The sequence below is a fragment of the Vombatus ursinus genome, unplaced genomic scaffold, assembly GCF_900497805.2.
Source record: "Vombatus ursinus unplaced genomic scaffold, bare-nosed wombat genome assembly UNPS02000582.1, whole genome shotgun sequence".
NCBI lineage: Eukaryota > Metazoa > Chordata > Mammalia > Diprotodontia > Vombatidae > Vombatus > Vombatus ursinus.
The window spans coordinates 38,803,746-38,827,737 of NW_020940360.1; the positions used below are offsets into that span (position 1 = coordinate 38,803,746).

A 23,992-nucleotide genomic window follows, 5' to 3' on the forward strand; every position below is an offset into this window, starting at 1 on the left:
ATCTCAGCTGGAATGAGGTTGCCATGAATGGAATGGGAACCTAGAAGCCAGATGGGCAAAAGATCTTTTTTTCTAACATCCTTTCAGTAGTTCAATATACAGAAGTCTATTATTAGCCCAGTTCAGGTGTCCTCTCCTCCATGAAGTATTCCCTAATCCCCTAGCTGAAATTGATATCTCTCCCTGAAATTTTTTCAGAGCACAGCCTGGACCTTTCCTTTGGCCCTATCACGAGACACTCCACTCCATATCATGCTTATCTTTGCTTGGACCCCTCCCAATTTGATTGTAAGCTATTGCTAAGCAAAGACACGTCATTTTTTTTTTTCCATTTTGCATCCCAGGGGCCATTCAGGGCATAATGACAACTCTAATAATAATTAGCATTTATATGGCACTTTAAAGTACTTGATATACATCATTTAGTTTGATCTTGGTGCAAAACAGGTGGTTAATACAAGTTTTATTGAATTATACAATACCAACAGTCTTCTACAAATTGCCCAGACTCCTTATTTTTCTCTCCTTATTCACTCGTCTTCTTTTCGATTCATCTAATATCCCACTTGATCAGGGCAGCCTAGACTGGGGACGAAGGGGGGGCTGATTTGGCTTCTTTTTTGGGGGGGTAATTCAAGGCTTTAGAAGAGTGTCTGCCAGTTAATAAAAGCTCATTGACTTGAGCGAATGCCGGGAGGTGAAGTCATAAGTTCGGGGTTCGAATCTCTGACGCAGACGGCGGAGACGGCGGAGACTAGAGCTGGGGAAGCCCAGGCCGGTGCTCTGTGCTTCTCCTCGTGCATTCTGCCTCTGGCTTCTTCCACGGCTCGCCTTTTGTAGGGGGCCCACCGGCCGCCATCGCCTTTCCCTAGGTGTGTATGTATGTAATCTTGGGATGTACGAGACCCTATTTTAGCCTTTCCCACACAGCAGGTGCTTAATAAATGCTGACTAGATACACTACCAATAGATACACTAGTTCTCAGGGCACGTGGTAGGCGCTTAATGAATGCTTGAGCAATTGTTCATTTATTCCCGACAGGAGGGCTTAAGGCCCACCCCGCCCCAGGTCCGGCACTTCCTCAGGCGGACACAAGCCGGGCTTAGGAGGCAGAGACTGCACACGCAGGAGAGAGAGACTCGAGCAGGCAAGCGCACGACCGCCCTCTGCCGGAACGCCTCTCCTCCCGCTCCGGGGCAAGGGCTTTTCAGCGGAAGAGGCGGAGCCGGAACCAGAGAACCAGGAAGTCGCTTCTCAGCAGCCCGCCCTCAAGATGGCGGCGCAGGGGGTCGTGCGCGGTCACCTGATGCTAGTGGAGGCTGCTGGGGGGAAAAGGATCTTCAAGTCCTAAGCCCGGGGACTATGGCGGCTACCGCCCTGGGTGAGCTAGCTCCGGGGCGCGAGGAAGAAGAGGACGAAGAAGAGGAGGTAAGTGGCGGCCGACGGCCCAGGCCGCGGGGTACAGCGTGCCTCGGGAAGATGGAATTCCTTTCCTGGCTTTTAGAACGGGTTTCCTGGGGCCCAGGGAGAGGAGCAGGATGGCATTTCCGGGGAGATGGGGCCTCGCTCGGTGCTCCTTCCAGGGCGCCGCGTGAATGGAGGAAGGAACGAACGAAGGAACATTCATTAAACGCTTACTAGTTGCCAAACGGGGCAGCGAGGGGATGGAGCGCTGGGCTCCATTGGAATCTTTAAAATCTGAGTTCAGATGTGGCTTCAGACACTTATTAGCTGTGTGACCCTGGACCAGTCACTTGACCCTGTTTGCCTCAGTTACTCATCTGTAAAATGAGCTGGAGAAGGAGATGGCAAACCGGTCCTGTGCCTTTGCCAAGAAAACCCCAAATGGGGTCATGACTGAAAAATGACTGAACAACAGCAGCGAGGGACAACAGGCGCTGTGTTCAGTGCTGGAGATACAAAGAAAAGTAAGGCCGTCCCTGCCCTCAAGGAGCTCCCCATTCAAACGGGGAGAGAGTCAGATGGGAAGGACCCGTGGCCTTTAGGGTGTATTCTTGACAAAGTACATCTTAACGCCTCCATCGCATCAGTCTGTGATGCTGAGCCATGTGACATTGCCAAGGACTTTGGTGACAAGGTCCTAAGTATCTATGTCTTAGGGGGCAGCTAGATGGTGCAATGGATAAAGCTTCTGCCTTGGAGTCAAGAGGACCTGAGTTCAAATATGGCCTCAGACACCTAACGCTTACTAGCAGTGTAACCTTGGGCAAGTCACTTAACCCCATTGCCTAGCCAAAAAAAAAGTAGCTATGACTTTAGCACCTGCAGGAGCAGTGGCCAGGCTGCAACTCCATAACTGTTGCTTCCCAAGATAATGACAGAGGATACTGAGCTGGCAGCAAAGATATTCCCAGGACTCTTGGGTTCAGGGTCCGAGGTTGTCTCCATCAGGAGAGATAGTGGCCAAAGTGGTGATGGTGGTTTAACTTGCCACACGTGCTACCTCATGACTTTCTCTTGGTGCCTTGCCTCTTCTTGTGTTTTTTGGCTGGGCAGTGGGGTTAAGTGACTTGCCCAGGGTCACACAGCTAGTAAGTGTTATGTGTCTGAGACCAGATTTGATCTCAGGCTGGTGCTCTATCCACTGCGCCACCTAGCTGCCCCAGTGTCTTGCTTCTTTAGCTAGGCTGACTTGCCTGCCTGGGGATTGGTAGTTAGGGTGACTAGCCTCTTCTCCATAGGAGTTGCTTCCTCAGATGATGGCTGTGAGGGTTGAGCTGCGAGCAGGTCTGGTGGTCTGGGGGGGAGGGTGCTGCCCTCTACCAGGGCTGCTGTGCAGGAGTTGGTTCAGCAATTGTTGCTAGTGATAAGGGAGGGAGACCCCCTCTCCACAATGGTATCTTCCTCCTTGACTAGCATGGAACTTTAGGGCATGAAATATTGATGAAAGTCATAAATGTGGTCTAGTCTAGGGGTAAAGTCATGAAGATTTGGAACACAATAAGTTCTTTTTTTTTTTTTTAAATATATCGAGAAATCTTTTTGAACATGGTATTCTCTGGTCATGTAGATCACAATTCATCTGTTTGTTGTCATCAATCCTTCCTTCTACTTAGAGGATTAGCATGAGATTGGACTCCTTTTCTCTACCTCTTAAGATTCTTGGGTACCCGTGTTACTGTCTTTACCTCTTGTTGATGTGGGATCAGCCCATATTCTTTTCCTGCTTGGATCTACCAGAACTTAATGCTACAATGCAATATGATATTTTAGAACTTAGGACCATTTTCAGGAATGAAAGTTGTTTTGGTTTTTTTTTTTTCTTGGAAAAACATGGTCAGCATCAAGAGTATTCTCATGAAACCCTTCTATTCACAGATATTGGGAACAGGTTTTGTAAAACATGTTTTGAGAAATACTAATCTAGTATAATCTCCCTTACCCCTCTTCAACCCACCTTATTTTTACAGATAAAAATAATTAGACTTTTTTTATGATTTGACTAGGTTATACAACTAGCCAATAGAAGGACTCTGATCTAGATATCCTGACTTCCACTCAACAACCTTTCCATTATACTGGGCTTAGCACTTTGTCCTAAATGTACATTTGTAATCAAAGTGAAAAAGTCATAGTGAAATTATTGTAAGGTCATTGTGCTTAACCTAACTTAACAGATTTAATTTGTTAATGAAATTATATGTTATGTAGAAATATAACTTTTTCCTTAATTTTTCAATAAGATCCTTAGAAAGTTTATGGAGATTATTAGAGTTAGAAGGATCCTTAGGGATTATTGGGTCAAAAATTTTCATTTTACAAATGAGGGCTAGAGAGGGTAAGTGACTTGCCAAAGGTCACAGAGTAAGTGGCAGGTCCTGGATTTGAAATTCAGACCTATGGTTTCAAATCCAGAACTCTTTCTACCGTACCATGATGTAATTGGGTTCCAGTCAGTTCAAGACAATAAGCATTATTACTAAGTCATAACTATGTGCCAAGAGCTCTCCTGGATTCTGGAAATATGAAGATAGAAATGAGAGAGTCCCTGCCCTCAAGAAGGTTACATTCTATAAAGGAGAAACATGTCCAAAAATAGATATGAGATACATACCCCCCAAAATTATAAAACAGTTTGTGTGTTTGGGAACAATAACAACTGGCACAATTAGGAAAAGGCTCTTAGGGGAGGTATCGCTTGAGCTGAGCTTTAAAAACAGCTAGGGATCTTAATACGGGTGGTTGTTTTCTTGTTCAGTCATTTCAGTTGTGTCCAACTCTTTGTGACCCCATTTGGGATTTTCTTGGCAGAGATACTGGAGTGGTTTACCATTTTCTTCTCCGGCTCATTTTACAGATGAGTAACTGAGGCAAACAGGTTTAAACTACTACACAGGTAGTAAGTGTCTGAGACTGGATTTGAAAACAGATCTTCCTTACCCCAAACCACCACCTACCTAGCTGCCCGTATCTATTTGGGGAGAGATGAATAAAGAAAGCATTTTAAGATGATGGTCTGGCTTTTCCAACTGCCTGTTGGACATCTCAAACTAGATGTCTCATGGAAATCTTAAGCTTAACATGTCCAAAACTGAACTCATCATGTTTCCCCAAACCCTTTCTTCTTCCTAACTTCCCTATTACTGTTGAGGATACCACTTTCTTCCCCGTCACCCAGGCTTACAACTTAGGTATCATCCTTGACTCCTGTTTCTCACCTCCCATTTTCAATCTGTTGCAAAGTCTTGTGGATTCTACTTTTGCAACATCTCTGGTGCATTCCCCCTCTCCTCTAACACAGCCACCACTTTGGTAGAGCCCAACGTCATCTCACATTTGGACTACCAATAGCCATCTGGTTCATCTCCCTGTTTTAAGTTGACTATCAAAATGATCTTTCTAAAGAGCAGATTTGATCCCCTTAATAGGATAAACTCCAAGTAGCTCCCTGTTCCCTCCAGGATCAAATAGAAAATCCTTTGGCGTTTAAAGTCTTTCATCACCTAGCCACTTCCTTCCTTTCCAGTCTTACTCTTTGTTCTCCTCCCAAGTACTCTGAGATCCAGTGACACTAGTCTCCTTGCTATACCTCCCAACTCCCATGCATTTTCACTCACTGTACCTCATGACTGGAACTCTCTCTCTGGATACCCTGGCTTCCTTCAAGTCTAAACTAAAACCCCACCTTCTACAAGAAGCCCTTTTGCTTTCCCTAATTCTAGTGTCTTCCTTTCGAGATATCTGCAGTTTTGTTATATATCTTGTTTGTAACTAGATGTCTGCATGTTGTCCATTAGACATTCCTCAAGAGCAGGGACTTTTTTGTCTTTGTACAGTATCCTCAGCTCTTACAGTGCCTGACACATAGTAGGTGCTAAATAAATACTTGTTGATTTAGAGAACCTGTACAAAGATGCAGAGGAAGGAGATGGAGTGGCAAGAATGGGAACTGACTGAGAGTCAGTATTGAGAAATCAATGTAAAAACATGTTGGAGCTGGATTGTGAAGGGCTTCAAATGTCAGAGGAGTTCATATTTTATCCTGAAGGTAGTAGGGAGTAATTGAAGCTTAGGAGAATGATGTGGTCAGATTTATGTTCTTAAGAGTGTGAATTTGGTTGCTGTATAGAAGAAGTTACATACATAGTGAATGGCAGAGTTCCACTCTTCTGAATTCACATCAGCTCTATTGTACCGCAGTGGCAAGCTTTTTTAAAAAAAAAAAAATTATTGATAGCTTTGTTTTTACATTATCTACATTTCTCCCAGTATTCTTTCCCCTTCCCTCTCTCAGAGGGCAATGCCATATAGTAAAGAATAGTTTTTAAAGGAAAAACAATGTCAAGAGGAAGAAGAGAAAAAATTAGCAAAATCCATCAATACATTAAAGAAGTTTGAAAATATATGTAGTGTTCCACAGCTGTGGATCTCCCGCTTCTGTAAGAGTGGAAGGAGGTATCTTCTCATCTGTCTTCTTTGTAACTATGCTTATTTTTTGGTATTTCTGCAACATTCATTGTAATTGTTCTGTGAGTCTTTCCATTTACATTTTTATAGTGATTGTTCATATTGTTTTATTGGCTCCAATTACCTCCTCATAAATTCCATGCTTCTCTGTATTCATAGTTTGATATTTCTTACAGCATAGTAATATTCCATTACATTCGTATACCATAGTTTGTTTAGCCATTCCCCCCAAAATGGACATCTACTTTGTTGACTACTAGCTTTTAACACCTTTTCCTTTTCCCCCTCCAGGAGCAATTGGTTATGGTGGAATTATCAGGAATTATAGATTCAGAGTTTTTAACAAGATGTGGAAACAAATGCAAGATTTTGGTGAGTGTCTAGCATTTTATGGTTTGTTTAAACTGTTCCTAAACTAAAAACAGGATTAAAATCTTATTAACTGCGGAATGTAGGGAAAAGAAAAAGAAAACAATTTAAATTCAGCAAAGCTGGGTTTGAGTCCTAGTTCTGAGAGGCCCTAATTGTGTGACTCTGGGCAGAGTCACAATTTTTTGAGCTTCAGATTCTTCTTCTGTGAAATGAGAATAAGAATTAATATTTGTTCTGCGTGTATCACAGAATTCTTGTCAAGGAAGCATTTTGTAAACCATTAAGCACTATAACAGTAACTGATGTTTCTGTAGCACTTTAAGGTTGGAGAAGTGATTTACAATTATCTCATTTTATCTTCACAAGGTGGGTGTTATCATCATTTTGCAGATGGGGAAACTGAAGTAGGCAGAGGTGAAATGACTTGCCCAGGGTCACACAGATATAGTCAGTGTCCAAGGCTGGATTTGAACCATATAAATGTAAGCTGCAATTATCAAAAGTACTTTGTCAGCTAAATATTTAATTATGCTTATTGCTAAATTTTGTTTATAGAGAATTTCTATATTAAGTGTGATAATTGCTATGTAAAATTAATTATAGGTGGTAGGAGATAATGATTATCCTTAAAATAGTAAATCACTGTGAAATATGATTAAGTACCTAAATTGTGAACTTTGTATTCCTATAAATCTTTAAAATTAACAGTCATCCATAGCAGATAATTTAAGTCAGGGCTAGAGATCATTTTTTTTTATCTGAGGTAAACCCTTTTCTCTATCTACTAGCCTCCTCAGAATTATTTAAGAGCCATATATCAGAACTGTATTTAAGGGAATTATAAAATATTAAGTGTTCTGCTCTTTTACATTAAGAATAGGAAAGACAATTTATTTGGACAATAGAAAATATAAAATTTGTATCAGTCTTGAGCTGCTATTGAAGAGGAACGAATTGGGGGGGGGATAGATACATGAGGAGACAGTGAGAAACAGAGATAAGCATGGAGAAGAATGGGGAGACTGTGTAAGAAAAGATACCTCTTAGAAATTTCTTGGGTGTGTGAATTTTCTCTGGCTATCCCCCATGCTTAAAATACACTCCTTACTCATCTCTGCCTTCTGGCTTCTTTGGCTTCCTTTAAGTCCCAACTAAAATCCCATCTCCTATAGGAAGACTTTCCCAAACCCTCTTAATTCTAGTCCTTCCCTCTTCATTATTTCCTGTTTATCCAGTCTGTGGCTTGTTTGAACATATTTGTTTGCTTATTTGTCTCCTCGAGTTGATTATGAGCTCCTTGAGGGCAGGAACTGTCTTTTGCCTCCTTTTGTATCCCCGGTGCTTAGTACAGTGCCTGGCATGTGGTAGGTGCTTAATACATGTTTATTGACTGTTTGCTGCTGAGTGAGTTGTCACTTATTCCCAACCTCCCTTTGAAATTTTAGTTAACTGGTACTGTTGACAACTTTTTAACTGTCCTTTAGTTAATCTTTCAGAGTTGATTTTACATGGAATAGATAGAAAGTTCACCAAAGAAGTATTCTCTGGACCGCAACTACTATTTCTAGAGCAATACCATTTCTTAGAGTACTTATTTGGAGAATGTATATGTTAAAGGTTTCCCACAAGGTAACCTGCTAAAGTCTCTTCTAGTTCTGACAGTGTTTTATTATGTTCACTTCATAGGGCATTGATACAGAGAGACCTATTCTTCAAGTGGACAGCTATGTCTTTGCTGGGGAATATGAAGGTAGGAAGAGGTCACTGGCTGAAGCTCCTTTATAATTATGTGACTCAGAGAAGAACCGTATTTCTCAGTAAATTGTCCTATATTTTTCCTATAGACACTCTTGGGACTTGTGTTGTGTTTGAAGAAAATACAGATCAGGGTAAGTAATTACTCTGATTTCCCAGGTTAAATTCAGGGGCACAGAGCCTAAACTTTTCATATGAAATTGAACATCATAGTAATTGAGGCAACTTTGCTTATAGTCGATGCAGAAGGTAACCATAAAACAGAGCTGAAATATAAGTGCCACACAATGAAGAAGCTGAGTATGACGAGAACACTTCTGACTGAGAAGAAGGAGGGAGAAGACAACATAGGTTAGTATACCTCATTTTCAGAAAACAGTGATTTGGACTTGACTTATATTGTATCAGTTAATCAAAAAATATTTAAGTGTTTACTCTGTGTCAGGCACTATTCTAAGAACTACGAATATAAAGAAAAAGCAAAAACAGTCCCTGCCTTCAAGGAGCTAGCATAGTAAAGTCTGGATAATACTTAATTCAAGCATATTGCCTCATAATTAGTGAAGTAGCTATGAGCACTGTATACAAATATACAACTTGGGGTTTAACCTACAGATTTAAATCTCAATAAAAGGTAACCTATCAGGAGCATACAAGTTATTTCATTGCTTACCAAGAAATTATATTTGAATTAGTTTCCAGAGTTCTGTGCTAGAGAAGATACAGTGTTTTGATGATATGATATGTTATTTATAAACACATTAGTGCAACAGAGAGGTGCAAAGTACTTTGTTAGGGAACCAGAGGAGTGCTTCATGGAGGAAATGGCATTTAAATTGGGCTTTTAAAAGTTGATTAGGAATTCATTAGGCAGTGGGGGTAAAAGCATTCTGTGGATAGAAAATAATATGAGAACAGGCATAGAATTGGGAAAGCACAGAGTTTGTAAAGTAGTCCTCTTTGGCTGGAGTTTAGAGTGGATGAAAGGGTGTAATAGGAGGAGACTGTGAAGGTAGGAAGGACAGTTTAAACATTAGGCAAAGGACTTTGAACTTTTGTGGTAGATAGAGAGCTGTTGAAGGATTTTGAGCAGAGAAGTGAGGTAACCAGAGCTGTGAATAAAGATCTATATGAGAGCAATTAAAAAAAATGGATTAAGCAGACAAGAAAGAGTAGAAGCAGAAGACCTTCAGGAGGCTATTGCAATAGTTCAGTTAGGTAACAGTGAGGCTAAGAAAGTGGGAGTGGGAATAGAGAGAAAGAAAGGAATGTGAGAATAATTGCAATGGTAGGATTGAAAAAATTTAATCTTAACAGTTTATATAGTAAGATGAGGAAGAGGAAAGTTAAAATATCACACTGAGATTTTGAATCTCAGAATTTAGGTGAACAGTGGTGACACTGATAAAAGTAGTTATAAAAGAAGGAAAGGGTTTTAAGGGAAAGATGAGCTTTTTAAACATATTGAGTTTGAGGTGTCTGCCAGTAGGACATTAATTTGGAAATCCCAGTTCTGTTATTTATTATCTTTGTGATTTTAGTCAAGTCACCTCTTTTCTCTGTGGCTTGTTTTTTACTATAAAATGAAGGTATTGGGCTAGATGATCTTGATGATTCTTCCAGCTCTATATCATCCTATAGGTTTACAGACCTATGTTATGTAGGTACTTGGGTATCTGGATCTGGTGTTTGGGAGAATTGGCCAGAAGTGAGGACTTGGATCTGCTTAAAGGCAAGCTGAAGCCACAGACTGAAATGTAGAGAGGAACGAGAAAAGGGCTTAGGACGTAACATTGGGCAGTATTGTAATTAAAAGGTTTGAAAGAAGATGAAGTAACAATAATTGAGAGAAGGAATGAGTAAAAGAAGTAGGGAAACCAGGAGAGAATGTTATATTTCAGAAACTAAGGGAGGATTGAGTATCCAAAATATTTGGGGATGGGAGAATGTGTCAGTAGTGTCATGCTCCAAAGAAGTCAAACATGATGAAGGCTGTAAAGATGATCGTCTGATTTGATGATTAGAAGATCATTGGTGTCAGAGATAGTTTCAGGAGACCTCTAGTTGAAGATATCGCTTGGAGATAATGGATTAAGCGCTTTAGCAAAAGGCCTGTGATAGACAGGTAAAATGTCATCTTCCTACTTTTTAAAAAAAAAGTAACTGAAATTTCTTTTTGGCTTTATATAGTTTTTCTTTGTAGGCATTCACATTTCCAAGATTAGCAGGTGAACACAATATTCAATGACACATATGCCTTGATGTATTAAGGGTAGTATGTTTCCTTTGACATGTTTGTTTGGGAATATCAGTTTAAGATTGTATTAATTGAGGAAAATGTTAGTTTATAAATTTTCCCTCCTCTCCATCCTTATTTCTTGGCATAATTATTTCTTTTCTGGAATAGGTGGTGTGGAATGGCTGCAGATCAAGGACAATGATTTTTCATATAGACCCAACATGATTTGTAACTTTGCCCAGCAGAAGGAAGATGAGGAAGTTGCAGCTCAAGCCCCAGACAAAACTTTGGAAATGGAAGAGCAGGAGATGCAAGCCAAAGAGAACACGGGCATGGGCAGTGAACTGGAGAAATCAGACCACTTGGAAATAGAGGATGCTTGTCCTCTTCTTGATAGCCCTTCTTCTGAAACAGAAGATTCTATTTCTATGGAAACTCAGGAGCCTGCCTTAGAAGCCACTCCTAGGTGACATCATTCTTGTGGGTTTTAGGCATATGCATAACTGGAATTCTGATTTTGGAGAATTGAATGTATAGCTTTCATTTATTCATGGATTCCATGACTATTGACCATACACATAGTATAACTACATATTGGATAAGTCAGGACCAAGCAATAACCAGATAGTTCTTTAAAAAAAAATTTTTTTTTATTCCTCTCCTTCAGATTCTCTAAATTAGAGATTTTTGGCTGACGTGGGTATTGTGTGTAGGTAAAGGCATTAATTTTTAGGGGGCTTAAAGGACTTCTGGGAGCTTGATAGAGGGATCCTGAGCAAAACATAGCTACATATTCAAACCTTTCCTCTAAGAGGATAACCTGGAAATTCTAGTAGTTACTAGAAAGTATTGTTTGGTCCTGCTAATTAATCAAGGCAATTTGTTCTGCAGCAACGATTGGACATTTTTTCCAAGTATGGAAATCCCTTCCACATTGTTGATAATCCCCATTTTTACCTCTCTCCCCACCCCCCAACCCCAAGTTAATTTTAGAGGCCCTCAGAGGTTAAGTGATTTGTCCAGGAGTCATACAGCTTGTATGTCAGGCAGGAATACGGGATTTCCTGACTGTCAAGGCTCTCTCCTCTGTACCATGATTCTGCTCTGTCTTGGAATGGTTGGCAGAAATTTAATTTTCAGAATTATTACAGACTTCTGATTCTGTGACATTGGGCATATATATCTTATTCCTATAATGTGAGAAAGTGTAGAGGATCATTTTTTAAGATTGTATAACAAACCATTCCAGATAAACAAAGGTCAGATAAATGTAGGCTATTTACATGAAAATGTAGTAATAAATGTCCTGGAGAACAGGATGCATTCTATCTTCTCATTTGTTTATCATAATGTTTGGTATATAGCAAAATAAAGTCTTGTTTTTCAGAAATTTTTTAATATTATCTAATAGTAGTTTATCCTATTAAGCCATAGTTCAACTGATTTTGTCACGATTATGTGACTAATTATGTTATAGCCTAATTAATGTGCAAACAATCCATTATTCCATTAACATTCTGGCATGCCTTTGTCACAGTGCCTACTTTGAGTTTTTCCTTCTCATCCTTTATAGTCACATGAAATGTAGTAGTGATTTTCAGAGAGCCAGACCATGTAGCCAACTGTAGTATGCCACTTGGAAAGTATTCTCTTACTGATTCTTCAGATTGCTATCTTCTCATAAGTTCCTCTTTAAAATATCATAGAATTTTAATTGGAAAGGCATGCATTTCACAACTAAATGCATTCTGAACAGAGAAAAGGCAAGTTTTAGGACTTTTTTATAGAAAGATAAGATGAGATTTCTTAGAAAGCAATCAACTTCTAAATTCAGTAGTAGTCACCAAATATTTATTGAGCACCTAAAATGTGTAATGGAAATTTGCATATGACTGCTTCCAGAAAAAACAGTAGTCAATGTAGGGACAAGCCGTTGGATACTCAGTGAGAACAAAAAACAAATTCCTTAAATTCTATACTAATTATGGGAATTGGGAGACATTTTCATATATCTCTTGTCCTTTTATTTTATTTTCCACAGGGATTGATATTTTATTCATTTTTCTGTCTTCTTAATCTTCCCATCTAATAGACTTCACTTAGTAGGGAACACAAGAGGTTCGTTGTAAAAGCTCTTTCTCAGAGCCATGTCTGCTGCTGCTGAATCTCATCAAAACCTCTGGGTCTTTTCTTCCTCCTGAGACTCTGACCTCTTTGTGGTCTTGCTTGTCCCTAACTATCTACCATCTTCATCCCCTACTCTCTTGAGAGTAGGGTTTGGCCACAAAGAGTTACATCTAGACTCCTAGTATTCTGCTGATTTTTACTTGGCACAAATGCAGTTTTGTTCCACTATGTGCAAGCATGGTTGATGTGTGTTCATGTCATTGTGTTTGTCTTTGGCAGAAAGGCAGGAGCATTTAGGGACCATGTCTATCTTAATGCAAGTTGGCACTTGATGAGGACTATTTGGGGCAAGGGGTGGTGATGACAAGGAGCTCCAAAGATTCCAACCTGGCTTGAAAGGGGAGATTGAACCCAGTTACAGGGAACCTTTGATTGAGAGTGTTGAGGACATTTTTACTCCAAATGAACCATTTGGAAGGTGGTAGATGTAGGCTCAGTTATAGCCACATGACAACTGTCTAATGGAATGTCTCTTGTCCTTTTTACCTTAAGTCTTCCTCTCCCAATGGAGGAAGGTTAGATATTGGATAGGGAGATACAAACTGAATTAAAGATTTGAGGTTTTTCAGTCTTTAAAATTAATCCTCATCTCTTAACCATTAGCACACGAGCTGCCACTAGGGACTTAGGAAAAATGGCCAGAAAAAGAAAAGGACAAAGTACAGCATTTTAGTTTCTCTGTCATTTTTGTTTCCTCCCTTTTTGCTCCCTTCATGCTCATCAATGACTATCCTAAGTAATTCACCCCCCTTTGATCTACCCTCCAGAATTTCTGTTCTCCTTGCATACCCTAGTTATTTTTAGATTTAATGCCTCTTCTCTTTCCCTTCCTCTCCCTTCCCAATCCAGTCCAAACTCCCCTGGAAAGCTGCAATAATCAGCTAAATGCTAATCTTACTATCAGATTAAAGTAATGGATACTAGGGTGTGAAATAGGTTAGCTCACAGGGCTTAAGGATTTTAAAAAAGGATCTGTCATCCAGATGAATCTTTCTGCAGTAAGTATGGGAGACTTTGACAGGGGTCTGCCTATATACTTGACCTATTTCAAATGTGAAGGCATTTCCATCCACTTTACCTAGATTGTGAGGGATTAAAACACCAGGAATCAACGGTGCAGTTGCACAAAATGAGGAAAAACATGACTGCCTAAGTGCCCATTAATTTATGTATATATCACTTAGAATGTTCACGTCCATCTTTTGTTGTTCACTAAAGTCGTATGCCGTTATTTTACTGTGGTGTGGAGGTGTCCCTGAGTGCTTGAGGCTACACAGGGAAGCACAAACTCTGGGAGGAAAGCTCCTGACGGAAAGGCTTGGAGTAGAGGCATGGTTAAACAAAAAAACAAACGAGTCAAAGACCAGCCTAGTTAGTCATGATGAGACATATCACCGTTAGACTGGTCATCCAGTAATGAAACCTTTATAGCCGTGGTATCCCATGAAATAGAAGAATAAAAAATGATCCTCAATCTGGTGAAGCCCTCTTCTGTTTCTTCAGTGACAGTGGAAGAGTAGCAGAAAGGGGGCAGAAGCTGCTAAAAATTCCTCAGGTTTTAGGTTGTCCATAAACTTTAAGTTGACTGTTGGTACTTAAAAAGTGAGATCCTTGTCCAGTGATCATCAAGTGGACATATTGCTGGAGGAGCTGACTCATAATCTTTTGATATTTTTGTCTTAAAAGGGAAGGTAGGGGGCAGCTAGGTGGTACAGTGGCTAGAGCACTGGCCCTGAAGTCAGGAGGACCTGAGTTCAAATCCGGCCTCAGACAAAACATATGACACTTACTAGCTGTGTGACCCTGGGCAAGTCACTTAACTCCAATTGCCCCATCACCACCACCACCACCAAAAAAAAAGGAAGGTAAAGGAAGGGAATAAGCATTTATAAAGCATCTATTGTGTGTGTCTATGTTCCTGGCACTATGCTAAGCACTTTTTATTTTTTTAAATAAATATCACATTTGATCCTAACAACCCTATAAGGTAGGTGCTATTAATATCGCCATTTACAATTGAGGAAACTAAAGCAGACCAAGGTTAAGTGACTTGTCCAGGGTCACACAGCTAGTCAGTGCTTGAGGTCAGATTTGAATTCAGGTCTTCCTGACTCCAGAAGAATGAAGTTGTACTTAAACAGAAGGATTACTTACAGGTTGTCGTTTGTGGTTCGTTCTGGAAGAGAACCATGGCATCAAGAAGGTGAAGGCCATGACTCACAAGTGAATTGGATTTGAGTGAGGGAGGGCTGTGCAAAGTGAGCAGCCTCATTTTCTGCTCTGGAGCCACCTGGGTGCAGGGGCAAGCTATAAATCAAGACAACTGGAGATGGCTCCCCCTTAGAGGTACTACTTGGAGAAGCAAGGAAAGGAGCTGACACAGTGGGTTTTATCATTTGCACTGTAACAGTTAAAATTAAGGTAGACTGAGGCACAAAGTTCCAAGTATGATCAATTTATTAGTATAGGACAAATTTGTCAATAAATAGGATCTTAGCTTCCCCAGCTAAGCTAAGACCCTTAATGAGAGGGATAGCTCTTACAGTTTGGGCAGTGCATAACAAAGAATAGGACTTCATAGGCAGTGAACAAGTTAGGATTTGTTAAAAGAACTCAGTATCATGAATGGCAAAATCAGTATGATTGGTTACAAAACTGATAATGTTGTTGGAAATTGGGAATGAGGGTAGCAACAACCCCCTCTCCCTCCTGTGACTAAGACATGTTCATTATTTGAGTCTACCTGTAAGGTTAGAAATAGACTTCTTTGGATAACAGACCAGACATCCTTGAAGGATAGCTTGGTGATGTAAAGGATACTGGACCAGACTACCTGGTGTCTATCTGCATCCCTCAAGGATAACAAATTTCCCTGAGGTAAGACAAGAACGGAACAGTGATTAGCTGAAGAATTGAATTTCTTAACTCATTACAGGCCAGTTGAATTTCTGAACTAAGTTCAGAGACAAAGAATCATGACTTAGGCAGTTACAGGATAAAATAAATTAACTATAAATAAGATCAATAAAAAAGATACAAGATCAGTCCGATTATTTCAGCACACAAAAGCCAAATCAAAAAGTACTTACTAAAAAATATTTGTCGGACATTTGGTCATCATATATTACAGTATTAATGATAAATATTTGCAAAAAAACCCATGAAAATAATTGTACCTTATATATCAGTATAAGTTGCTGAGGAAGAAGTAGTAGAGAAATTTAATTATTAATTTTATAAAACCTTCCAAACTAAATTAACATATTCTCCATACTTAATGACTTAAATACAAAGGTGGAATAAGGTGAGGATGGGGAGAAATATGGGAAAATATGATTGACAAGAAAGAGAATAAGGCAAAAGACTTATAGATTACACAGAAGCCTCATGTCTCTGTATCACAAATACTTTGTTTAAAAAAAAAGAATTAGCAGGCTCTAGAATTAGTAAGCACCAAATTGCATGAAAAAAAAAAGAATGGAAATAGCTACATTTTCATAGACAGGAAAAGAATTTTGGACATGGAAGTTATCCCCGAGTCAACTATCTGCACAGTCAGACCACTGACTTATCAGTGCTAAGATCAGAATTTAAAATGAAGACAAAGAATAGTAATGAGAAAGCATGTGGTGCATAATTAAGATTTAACTCTGAATTTTTCAAGCAAGCCATTGAAAATAAAAAATGGGAAATGAACAACAGAAATACGTTTACACTGGGTAAATAATTTCATCCAGAAGTTAAACCAATGTAAATTGCTACAAGAAGAGCCCAGAAATCATCTTATTTACCAGATATTCAACTTATTTGCCAAATGGTGAGAGATGCCTGACAAATGCAACACCAGGTTACAATATAAACTCATTTGTAAAATCCTACCAAGAAGGATGATGGATGATTGTGAATAGTATTATCTTATCGAGTGAAGCAGTGGAGGATAAAACCAATCTCTAGAAAGGCTGGCAAGATATCCAACTAAGTAAGGTAAGTCATCCCAAAGGCATTCAAGGATGAAAATGGAAAGGAGATTACAAACAGAAGAAAAATGGAAAAGATTTCCAAAAATTATTACAACAAACTTTTCTCCATCAAGAATAATGGAACCACTACACTTGGACCCTTGGATCCTAAAATCCTTGAGGTGCTTAAGAGGAAATTTGTGTCAGAGGCAGTACAATTGTAAAGGCCTTAAGGGCCCAATTTACAAAGTATCTAAAGGAAGTGGAGATACCAAGGGGTAGAAAAAAAAATCAAGGACCTTAATGATTCTCAAAGTGACTAAGAAAACATCAACAATTAGAAAACTATAAACCTCCTCTCCCTTTTATTTAAAGTTTTATGAGAGTCAGCTATATATAAATTAAGGATATTAACCCTCAATGAGGGCTAATAGGAAACAAGCAGGCTTTCACAAACAATATGTAAAACATTGACTTCTAAGTTCTTTTTACCACAAAATGTTTTCCATCCATAGAGCAAGATAATTCAAGATTCCTTGGAAAAAGTAACAACAGATATGTTCAACGACGTTCTGATAAAAAACATTAAGTGAAGTATAGAACTTATATAGATAGATAGATATGGATATGTAGATAGACAGATAGATATAGATATATGTCTGATAAAAATATTCACTACAGGAATGGAGAAGAACCATCACTGAGTCCAAGTGGAACAGAGATTCTCCTTCAGATGTGTCTGTTTGTAGACGATGTGTTGACTGCATAAATCCCAAAGCACTTCAGAGCCTCCTGGAATAGATTTGTAATCATTCAAAGATGTTTGGTCTGTAGTTCATTCAGGAAAGACCAAATGGAAAAAGAGTCAGATTTCAACATGTATCTAATGGGACACCCTGCAGAACTTGTCCATCAAATATATATATATAATATACATATATATATACACATATACATACATACACATATACATATATACACATACATATACATGTTGAGCTGGACCCAGAATTGAAATGGTGAGTGACTTGGATTGTTTTTATGAAATTACAAAGCACTGTTACTAACTCCAAACAGGCTCATCTTTTTAATACAAACATTTTTACTGGTGTTGCTGTAGAACAATAAGATCTGGAATACAACTGCCTCTGATGAGCTAGGATGACCATCACACAGAAAGCAATGGAAACGCATGTGGTGAGTGTGAGCAGGCTACAACATATAATCTAACAAGCTCCAAAGAACAGGAGGAAAAGGTGTCATCTAAGATTTGTATGATAGAACGAGAAGATGGGCTCATCATGTGGTAAGAGGGAGGATATGATATAGATGGCCAGAGTCCTCTAGTACACTCTTAATGTTGGACGAAAGCAAAGAAGGACTCCACATTGAGTGGTGAACTTTTGGAAAGACATAGACAAGAATCACAGGATAGGCATGGAGGAGTTGTAAGCTGCATCGTTGTAGAGAACTTGAGATCATAGATCCATTTGAGTATAATAGCCCAAGGATAAGACAATGACACCTCAGAATTGACTGGAGAAGAAGAGAATTAATGAAAAGAGCAAAGAAAATGAAAACTTCTTATAAAAAAAACAAAGTAAAAAGAAAAATAATAATCATAAGAAGTTGGAAAGAAGAAAAGGGGAGATTTTGAACTAAGCACTTAACTGGGAAGGGAAAGGGTCAAAAGAGGGGAAGAAACAGATAACTAAAATAAAAGAAGGAAAAAGAAACCAATAAAGTAAAACCCCTACACTAGGGAGAGAATAGGCAAACAGGATCAGGGAAGGTTGGGAGCCCATGAGAGAAGAGTCACACTAGAGTAGTTTTAGCAAAGTTGTAGGAGTAAGAACTAACTTAAAAGAGGAAGAGGAAAAAATAATTAAATAAATAAATAAATAAAAGAGGAAGAGGATTAAGAAAATACTAAAGGGGCAGCTAGGTGGCACAATGGATAGAGCTCTGGCCTTGGAATCAGGAGGACCTGAGTTCAAATCTGCCCTCAAACACTTGATACTTACGAGCATGTCATTTAATCTCAATTGCCTCACCAAAAAGCAAAAAAAAAAAAAAAAGCATAAAGAAAGGAAATACTAAATAAATACATGAAGGAAATTACAAGCCCAATTCTTATTACTTTAAATGTGAATGGACTTAGCAATCCAAGAAAATGGTGGAACACATAAGAAAACCCTACAATTTATTATTTATAAGAAACATATCTAAAAAGCAAAACCACACACAGAATCAAAATAAGAGGCAGGAACAAAATTTACTATGCATCAGGAGAATTTATAAAAGCAAGATTTGCAATAATTCTATCTGGTAAAGCAAAATTCAAAATACATAATTGCAATAGATAAACAAGGAATTTATATTATTCTTAAAGAAATCAATGAATGAATAGCAATACCATGCATATCCACCAGATGGCAATGTATCTAAATTTATAAGAAACAAGTAAAACAATTGCAAAAATATATGGACAGTAATACAATAAAGCCTGAGACTTTAATGTTCTTTTCTCAGAGCTGGACGAATTCAACAGATAATCAAAAGGGAACTATCAAACTAAATAAAATGTTAGAGAATTTAGAGCTAAAAGACTTATAGTGTCTTCTGAATAAGAACATTAAATAATATAACTATTTCTCAATACTACATGTTACCTTTATAAAAAATAGACCATGGGGGGCGGAGCCAAGATGGCAGAGGGAAAGCAGTGACTTGCTAGAGCTCTCCCCCAAACCCCTCCAAATACCTATAAAAAATGGCTCTAAACAAATTCTAAAGCAGCAGAACCCATAAAAAAACAGAGTAAAACAAATTTCCAGCCCAGGACAACTTGGATGGCTGATCAGAAAGGTATATCGCGCCGGGTAGGGAGAGAAGCACAGTTCGGTGTGGGCGCACAGCTTGCAGCGACCCTGGAGCAGGCCTCAGAGGACTGAATCGCGGGCAGCTGTGGCAGTTTCCAGACTTCTCAACCCACGAACGCCAAAGACAACTTAGAAGGTCAGTGGGAAAAATCTGTGACTGCAGTGAGAGAAGAAGCTAGGTCTCAGCCGCAAGTCCAGAGTGTGCCCTCGGGGCAGCGGCTGCGTCCTGAGCATCCGGCCCACAGACTGAGGGGGAATCAAGTGGCTGATCAGAGGGTGATCGCAAAGATCTCTTTGCCAGTGCTGAGGCAGGAATCTCTTGCTTTGCCCGTGCTTGGATCTGGGTCACAGTTCTGAAGGGCGGTCCTGGGGCAAAGAGGAGTGCTGGTAAGGAGGAGCGCTGGTGTGGTGGAGCTTGTTGTGGCGGTGGAGAGGAAACACCTCGCTCCTTATCGTTCCACCTTGGAAGAACTGACACTTTTCAGGTCCCTAGAATTATCTCTCAGAACAGCTGTACAAAACCCTGAAGCTTGGGACAGTACATTCTCCACATTGGAAACAGACTCTTACCTTAACAAAGAGTTTAAAACTCAAGTAATTGGTTGGGATCATGAGCAAGCAGCGCAAAAAGTCAGACTATATTATGTTACTTTGGTGACAAAGAAGATCAAAACATACAACCAGAAGAAGAAAACAAAGTCAAAGCTCCTACATCCAAAACTTCCAAGAAAAATATGAATCAGTCCCAGGCCTTGGAAGAGCTCAAAAGGGATTTTGAGAAGCAAATAAGAGAAGTAGAGGAAAAACTGGGAAGAGAAATGAGAGTGATGCAAGAAAATCAAGAAAAGCAAGTCAACATTTTGCTAAAGGAGACCCAAAAAAATACTGAAGAAAATAACACCTTAAAAAATAGCCCAACCCAAATGGCAAAAGAGGTCCAAAAAGTCAAAAAGCTGAGAATGCCTTAAAAAGCAAAATTGGCCAAATGGAAAAGGAAGTCCAAAAGATTACTGAAGAAAATACTTCCTTAAAAATTAGAATAGAGCAATTGGAAGCTAGTGACTTTATGAGAAATCAAGACATTGTAAAACAAATCCAAAAGAATGAAAAATTAGAAAACAATGTGAAACATCTCATTGGAAAAACAACTGACCTGGAAAATAGATCCAGGAGAGAGAATTTAAAAATTATTGGACTATCTGAAAGCCATGATCAAAAAAAGAGCCTAGACATCATCTTTCAAGAAATTATCAAGGAAAACTGCCCTGATACTTTAGAACCAGAGGGCAAAATAGAAATTGAAAGAATACACCTATCACCTCCTGAAAGAAATCCCCAAAGGAAAACTCCTAGGAATATTGTAGCCAAATTCCAGAGCTCCCAGGTCAAGGAGAAAATATTACAAGCAGCCAGAAAGAAACAATTCCAGTATTGTGGAAACACAATCAGGATAACACAAGATATAGCAGCTTCTACATTAAGGGACCGCAGGGCATGGAATATAATATTCTGGAGAGCAAAGGAGATAGGATTACAACCAAAAATCACGTACCCAGCAAAACTGAGTATAATTCTTCAGGGAAAAAATGGTCATTCAGTGAAATAGAGGACTTTCAAGCATTCTTGATGAAAAGACCAGAGCTGAGTAGAAAATTTGACTTTCTAATACAAGACTCAAGTGGAACATGAAGAGGTAAACAGGAAAGAGAAAGCATAAGAGACTTATTAAGGTTGAACTGTTTACATTCCTGCATGGAAAGATGATATTTGTAACTCATGAGACCTTTGTCAGTATTAGGGTAGTTGGAGGGAAAAAATTATATGTATGTATATATATATAGATAGATAGATGGATGGATAGATAGATACAGGGCACAGGGTGAGTTGAAGATGAAAGGGTCATATCTGGAGAATAAAATTAAGGGGTGAGAGAGGATTATACTAGGAGAAGGAGAAAGGAAAAGGTAAAACAGGGTAAATTATCTCACAAAAAAAAACAGAAAAGAAAAGACTCTTACAATGGAGGGGAAATGGGGGAAGGTGAGAGGGAATGAGTGAATCTTATTGTCATAGGATTTGACTTAAGGAGGGAATAACATACACACTCAGTTGGGTATAGAAATCTGTCTTACCCTACAGGAAAATAGGAGGGGAAGGGGACAAGAGAGTATGGGGATGATAGAGAGGAGGGCAGATTGGGAAAGGGGGTAATCAGAAGCAAATCCTTCTGAGGAGAGACAGGGTCAAAAGAAAGAACAGAATAAATAGATGGGTGGGATAAGATTAAGGAAATAGAGTTAGTTTTTCACCCATGTCTACTATGGAAGTGTTTTGCATAACTGCAGATATATAAACTATATTGAGTTGTTTGCCTTTTCAGTGAGGGTGGGTGGGGAGGGAGGAAAGGAGAAAATTTGGAACCCAAAGTTTTAAAAACACATGTTTAAAAAAAATGTTTTTACATGCAACTGGGAAATAAGAAATACAGGAAATGGGGTACAGAAATCTATCCTGCCCTACAGGAAAATAGAAGGGGAAGGGGGGGAGAGATAGCAGGAAAAGCAGACTAGGGGAAGGGGTATTCAGAATGCATGCCATCTTGGGGTGGGGGGAGGGGTGACATGGGGTGAAAATTTGGAACTCAAAATCTTGTGGAAGTAAATGTTGAAAACTAAAAATAAAAAAAAAATACAAGAAAACAAATAAACTAGTTACAGCTTAAAAACAAAACAAAAACAAAAACAAAAAACAGACCATGTTATCAGGACACAGAGAAATTGTAAATAAATGTAAAAAATCAGAAATACTTTACAGAACACAATTCAATAAAATTAGTAATCAAAACAAGGAGCAAAAGCAAAAGACAGAGACCTACATGGAGATTTAATGATGACATACTGAACAATGAGTGGGCCAAAGGAACAACAACTATGTGAAATAAGACATTGATAAGACAATTCATTAAAAAATGAAATAAACACAAAAATGAAAACTTGAAAATTAGAGGAGAAACAGACACATTGCAAAACAAAAAGAATACAGAATTGATAAACAAAACTAAAAGCTGGTTATTTGAAAAAACTAACAAAATTAATAAGCTTTTAGTCAGCCTGATTAAAGAAAGGAAAATCAACTTACTGTGTATTTAAGTTTTAGTATTTAAGTCTAAAATACATTTTAAAAAAGAAAAATGATATTAGCTATATTACATTGTTCAGAAAGAAATCATCTTTGTGAAAGTTAAAAAAGAAAGAAAAACCAAATTAACAAAAATTAATAAGGTGAAATCAACAGATTAAAAAAAATTATCAGAATCAACAATCTGGAGTTATATGCTAGCAAAACTGAGATTTCAAAAGAAACAGAGGATTATCTACAAAAATATAAAATACCAAATTAATAGAACAAGAATGACAGATATTAAGTAATCCAAATTCAGAAAAGGAAGTTGATTCTGTGTAAGGAAAACTATAATCATAGTAGACCACACATTTTAGTAACAACAAAAATAAAAGACACATGATTATACCAATAATACTGAAAACACTTTCTAAAATTAAATTTTAATTGATTTCCTTTATTTTTATATTACCTAGATATTTTATATTATTATTTTATATTAATATTTTATATTACTCTCTGTTCTACTCCCTCTTCCCTACTAGAAAGCTGTCTTTTATAACAAATCATTTTTTTAAAAGAACAAGAGGAAGAAGAGACCAGATCAGCAAAAACAATCTATATATCTATATCGATCTATCTATTTACGCTGACAATATATGCAGAGTTCCACAAGTGTGGACCACTTCCCCATCCTCCACCTCCCAACTTGGGAGTATTTTCTCAGATCTCTTCTTTGGAACCAAGGTGGTTCTACGAATTTTGCAACATTCATTTACTATTGTTTTGTGGTTGTTTTTCTGTTTACATTTCTGTTTACATTTTTTTTTTTTACATTCTTTACAATCTCTTTTTGGCCCTGCTTACTTCACTTTCTATCAGTTCATGTAAGTGTTTTATGATTGTATTCATCATATTTGCTTTTTTTTATGGCACAGTAATATTCCATTATTTCATGTACCATAGTGTTTCGCTATCCTCCAATCAATATCAAAAGCCTTGTGGAAAAATGGCAAATTATTAATTATACTTAATTATAATTATAAAAATGCAAATTAAAGCAACTCTGAGGTTCTACCTTACACCCATCAGATTGGAAAAAAGATCACAAAAAGAAAAAATGACAGTTGTTGGAAGGGGTGTGGGAAAGCAGGCACACTAAAGCACAGCAGGTGTAGTTATGAACTGTTGGAACCATTCAAGCAATCTGGTACTGTGTCTAAAAAGTCACTCAACTGTGCATACCTTTTGACCTACTGATACCACTGGTTGGCCAATACTTAAAGAGATCAAATAAAGAAGAGAAAGGATCCATATGTACAAAAATATTTCTAGGAGAAATACATTGTAGAAGAAATATTTCTGTATTGGCAAAGAACTGGAAACTAAGGGGTTTTCTATCAGTTGGGGAATGGACAAATAATAGAGTATGAATGTAATGAAGTATTATTGTGCAGTAACAAATAATAAAGGTCAGTGAGGTGGCACAGTAGAAAGAGCACCAGGCCTGGAGTAAGGAAGATCTGAATTCAAATCTCACCTCACTTAC

The 23,992-nt window shown here is 38.4% G+C and overlaps 1 protein-coding gene across 1 annotated transcript; it reads left to right on the plus strand.

Annotated features, from left to right (window-relative positions):
- The first annotated feature begins 1,249 nt into the window (after window positions 1-1,249).
- Window positions 1,250-13,956, plus strand: GTF3C6 (general transcription factor IIIC subunit 6). Its single transcript, XM_027856407.1, has 6 exons — window positions 1,250-1,429; window positions 6,221-6,301; window positions 7,988-8,051; window positions 8,146-8,190; window positions 8,294-8,407; window positions 10,464-13,956. The coding sequence occupies exons 1-6, from the start codon at window positions 1,364-1,366 to the stop codon at window positions 10,763-10,765; spliced, it is 672 nt and encodes a 223-aa protein (XP_027712208.1). The 5' UTR covers window positions 1,250-1,363; the 3' UTR covers window positions 10,766-13,956.
- Window positions 13,957-23,992: the final 10,036 nt, after the last annotated feature.

Bases quoted from the DNA above. Each gene is read 5' to 3' on its own strand.
- GTF3C6 (XM_027856407.1), top strand. From the start codon at position 1,364: ATGGCGGCTACCGCCCTGGGTGAGCTAGCTCCGGGGCGCGAGGAAGAA. The intron at 6,302-7,987 runs GTGAGTGTCTAG...TTCACTTCATAG, and splicing joins GAAACAAATGCAAGATTTTG to GGCATTGATACAGAGAGACC. The intron at 8,191-8,293 runs GTAAGTAATTAC...CTTTGCTTATAG, and splicing joins TGAAGAAAATACAGATCAGG to TCGATGCAGAAGGTAACCAT.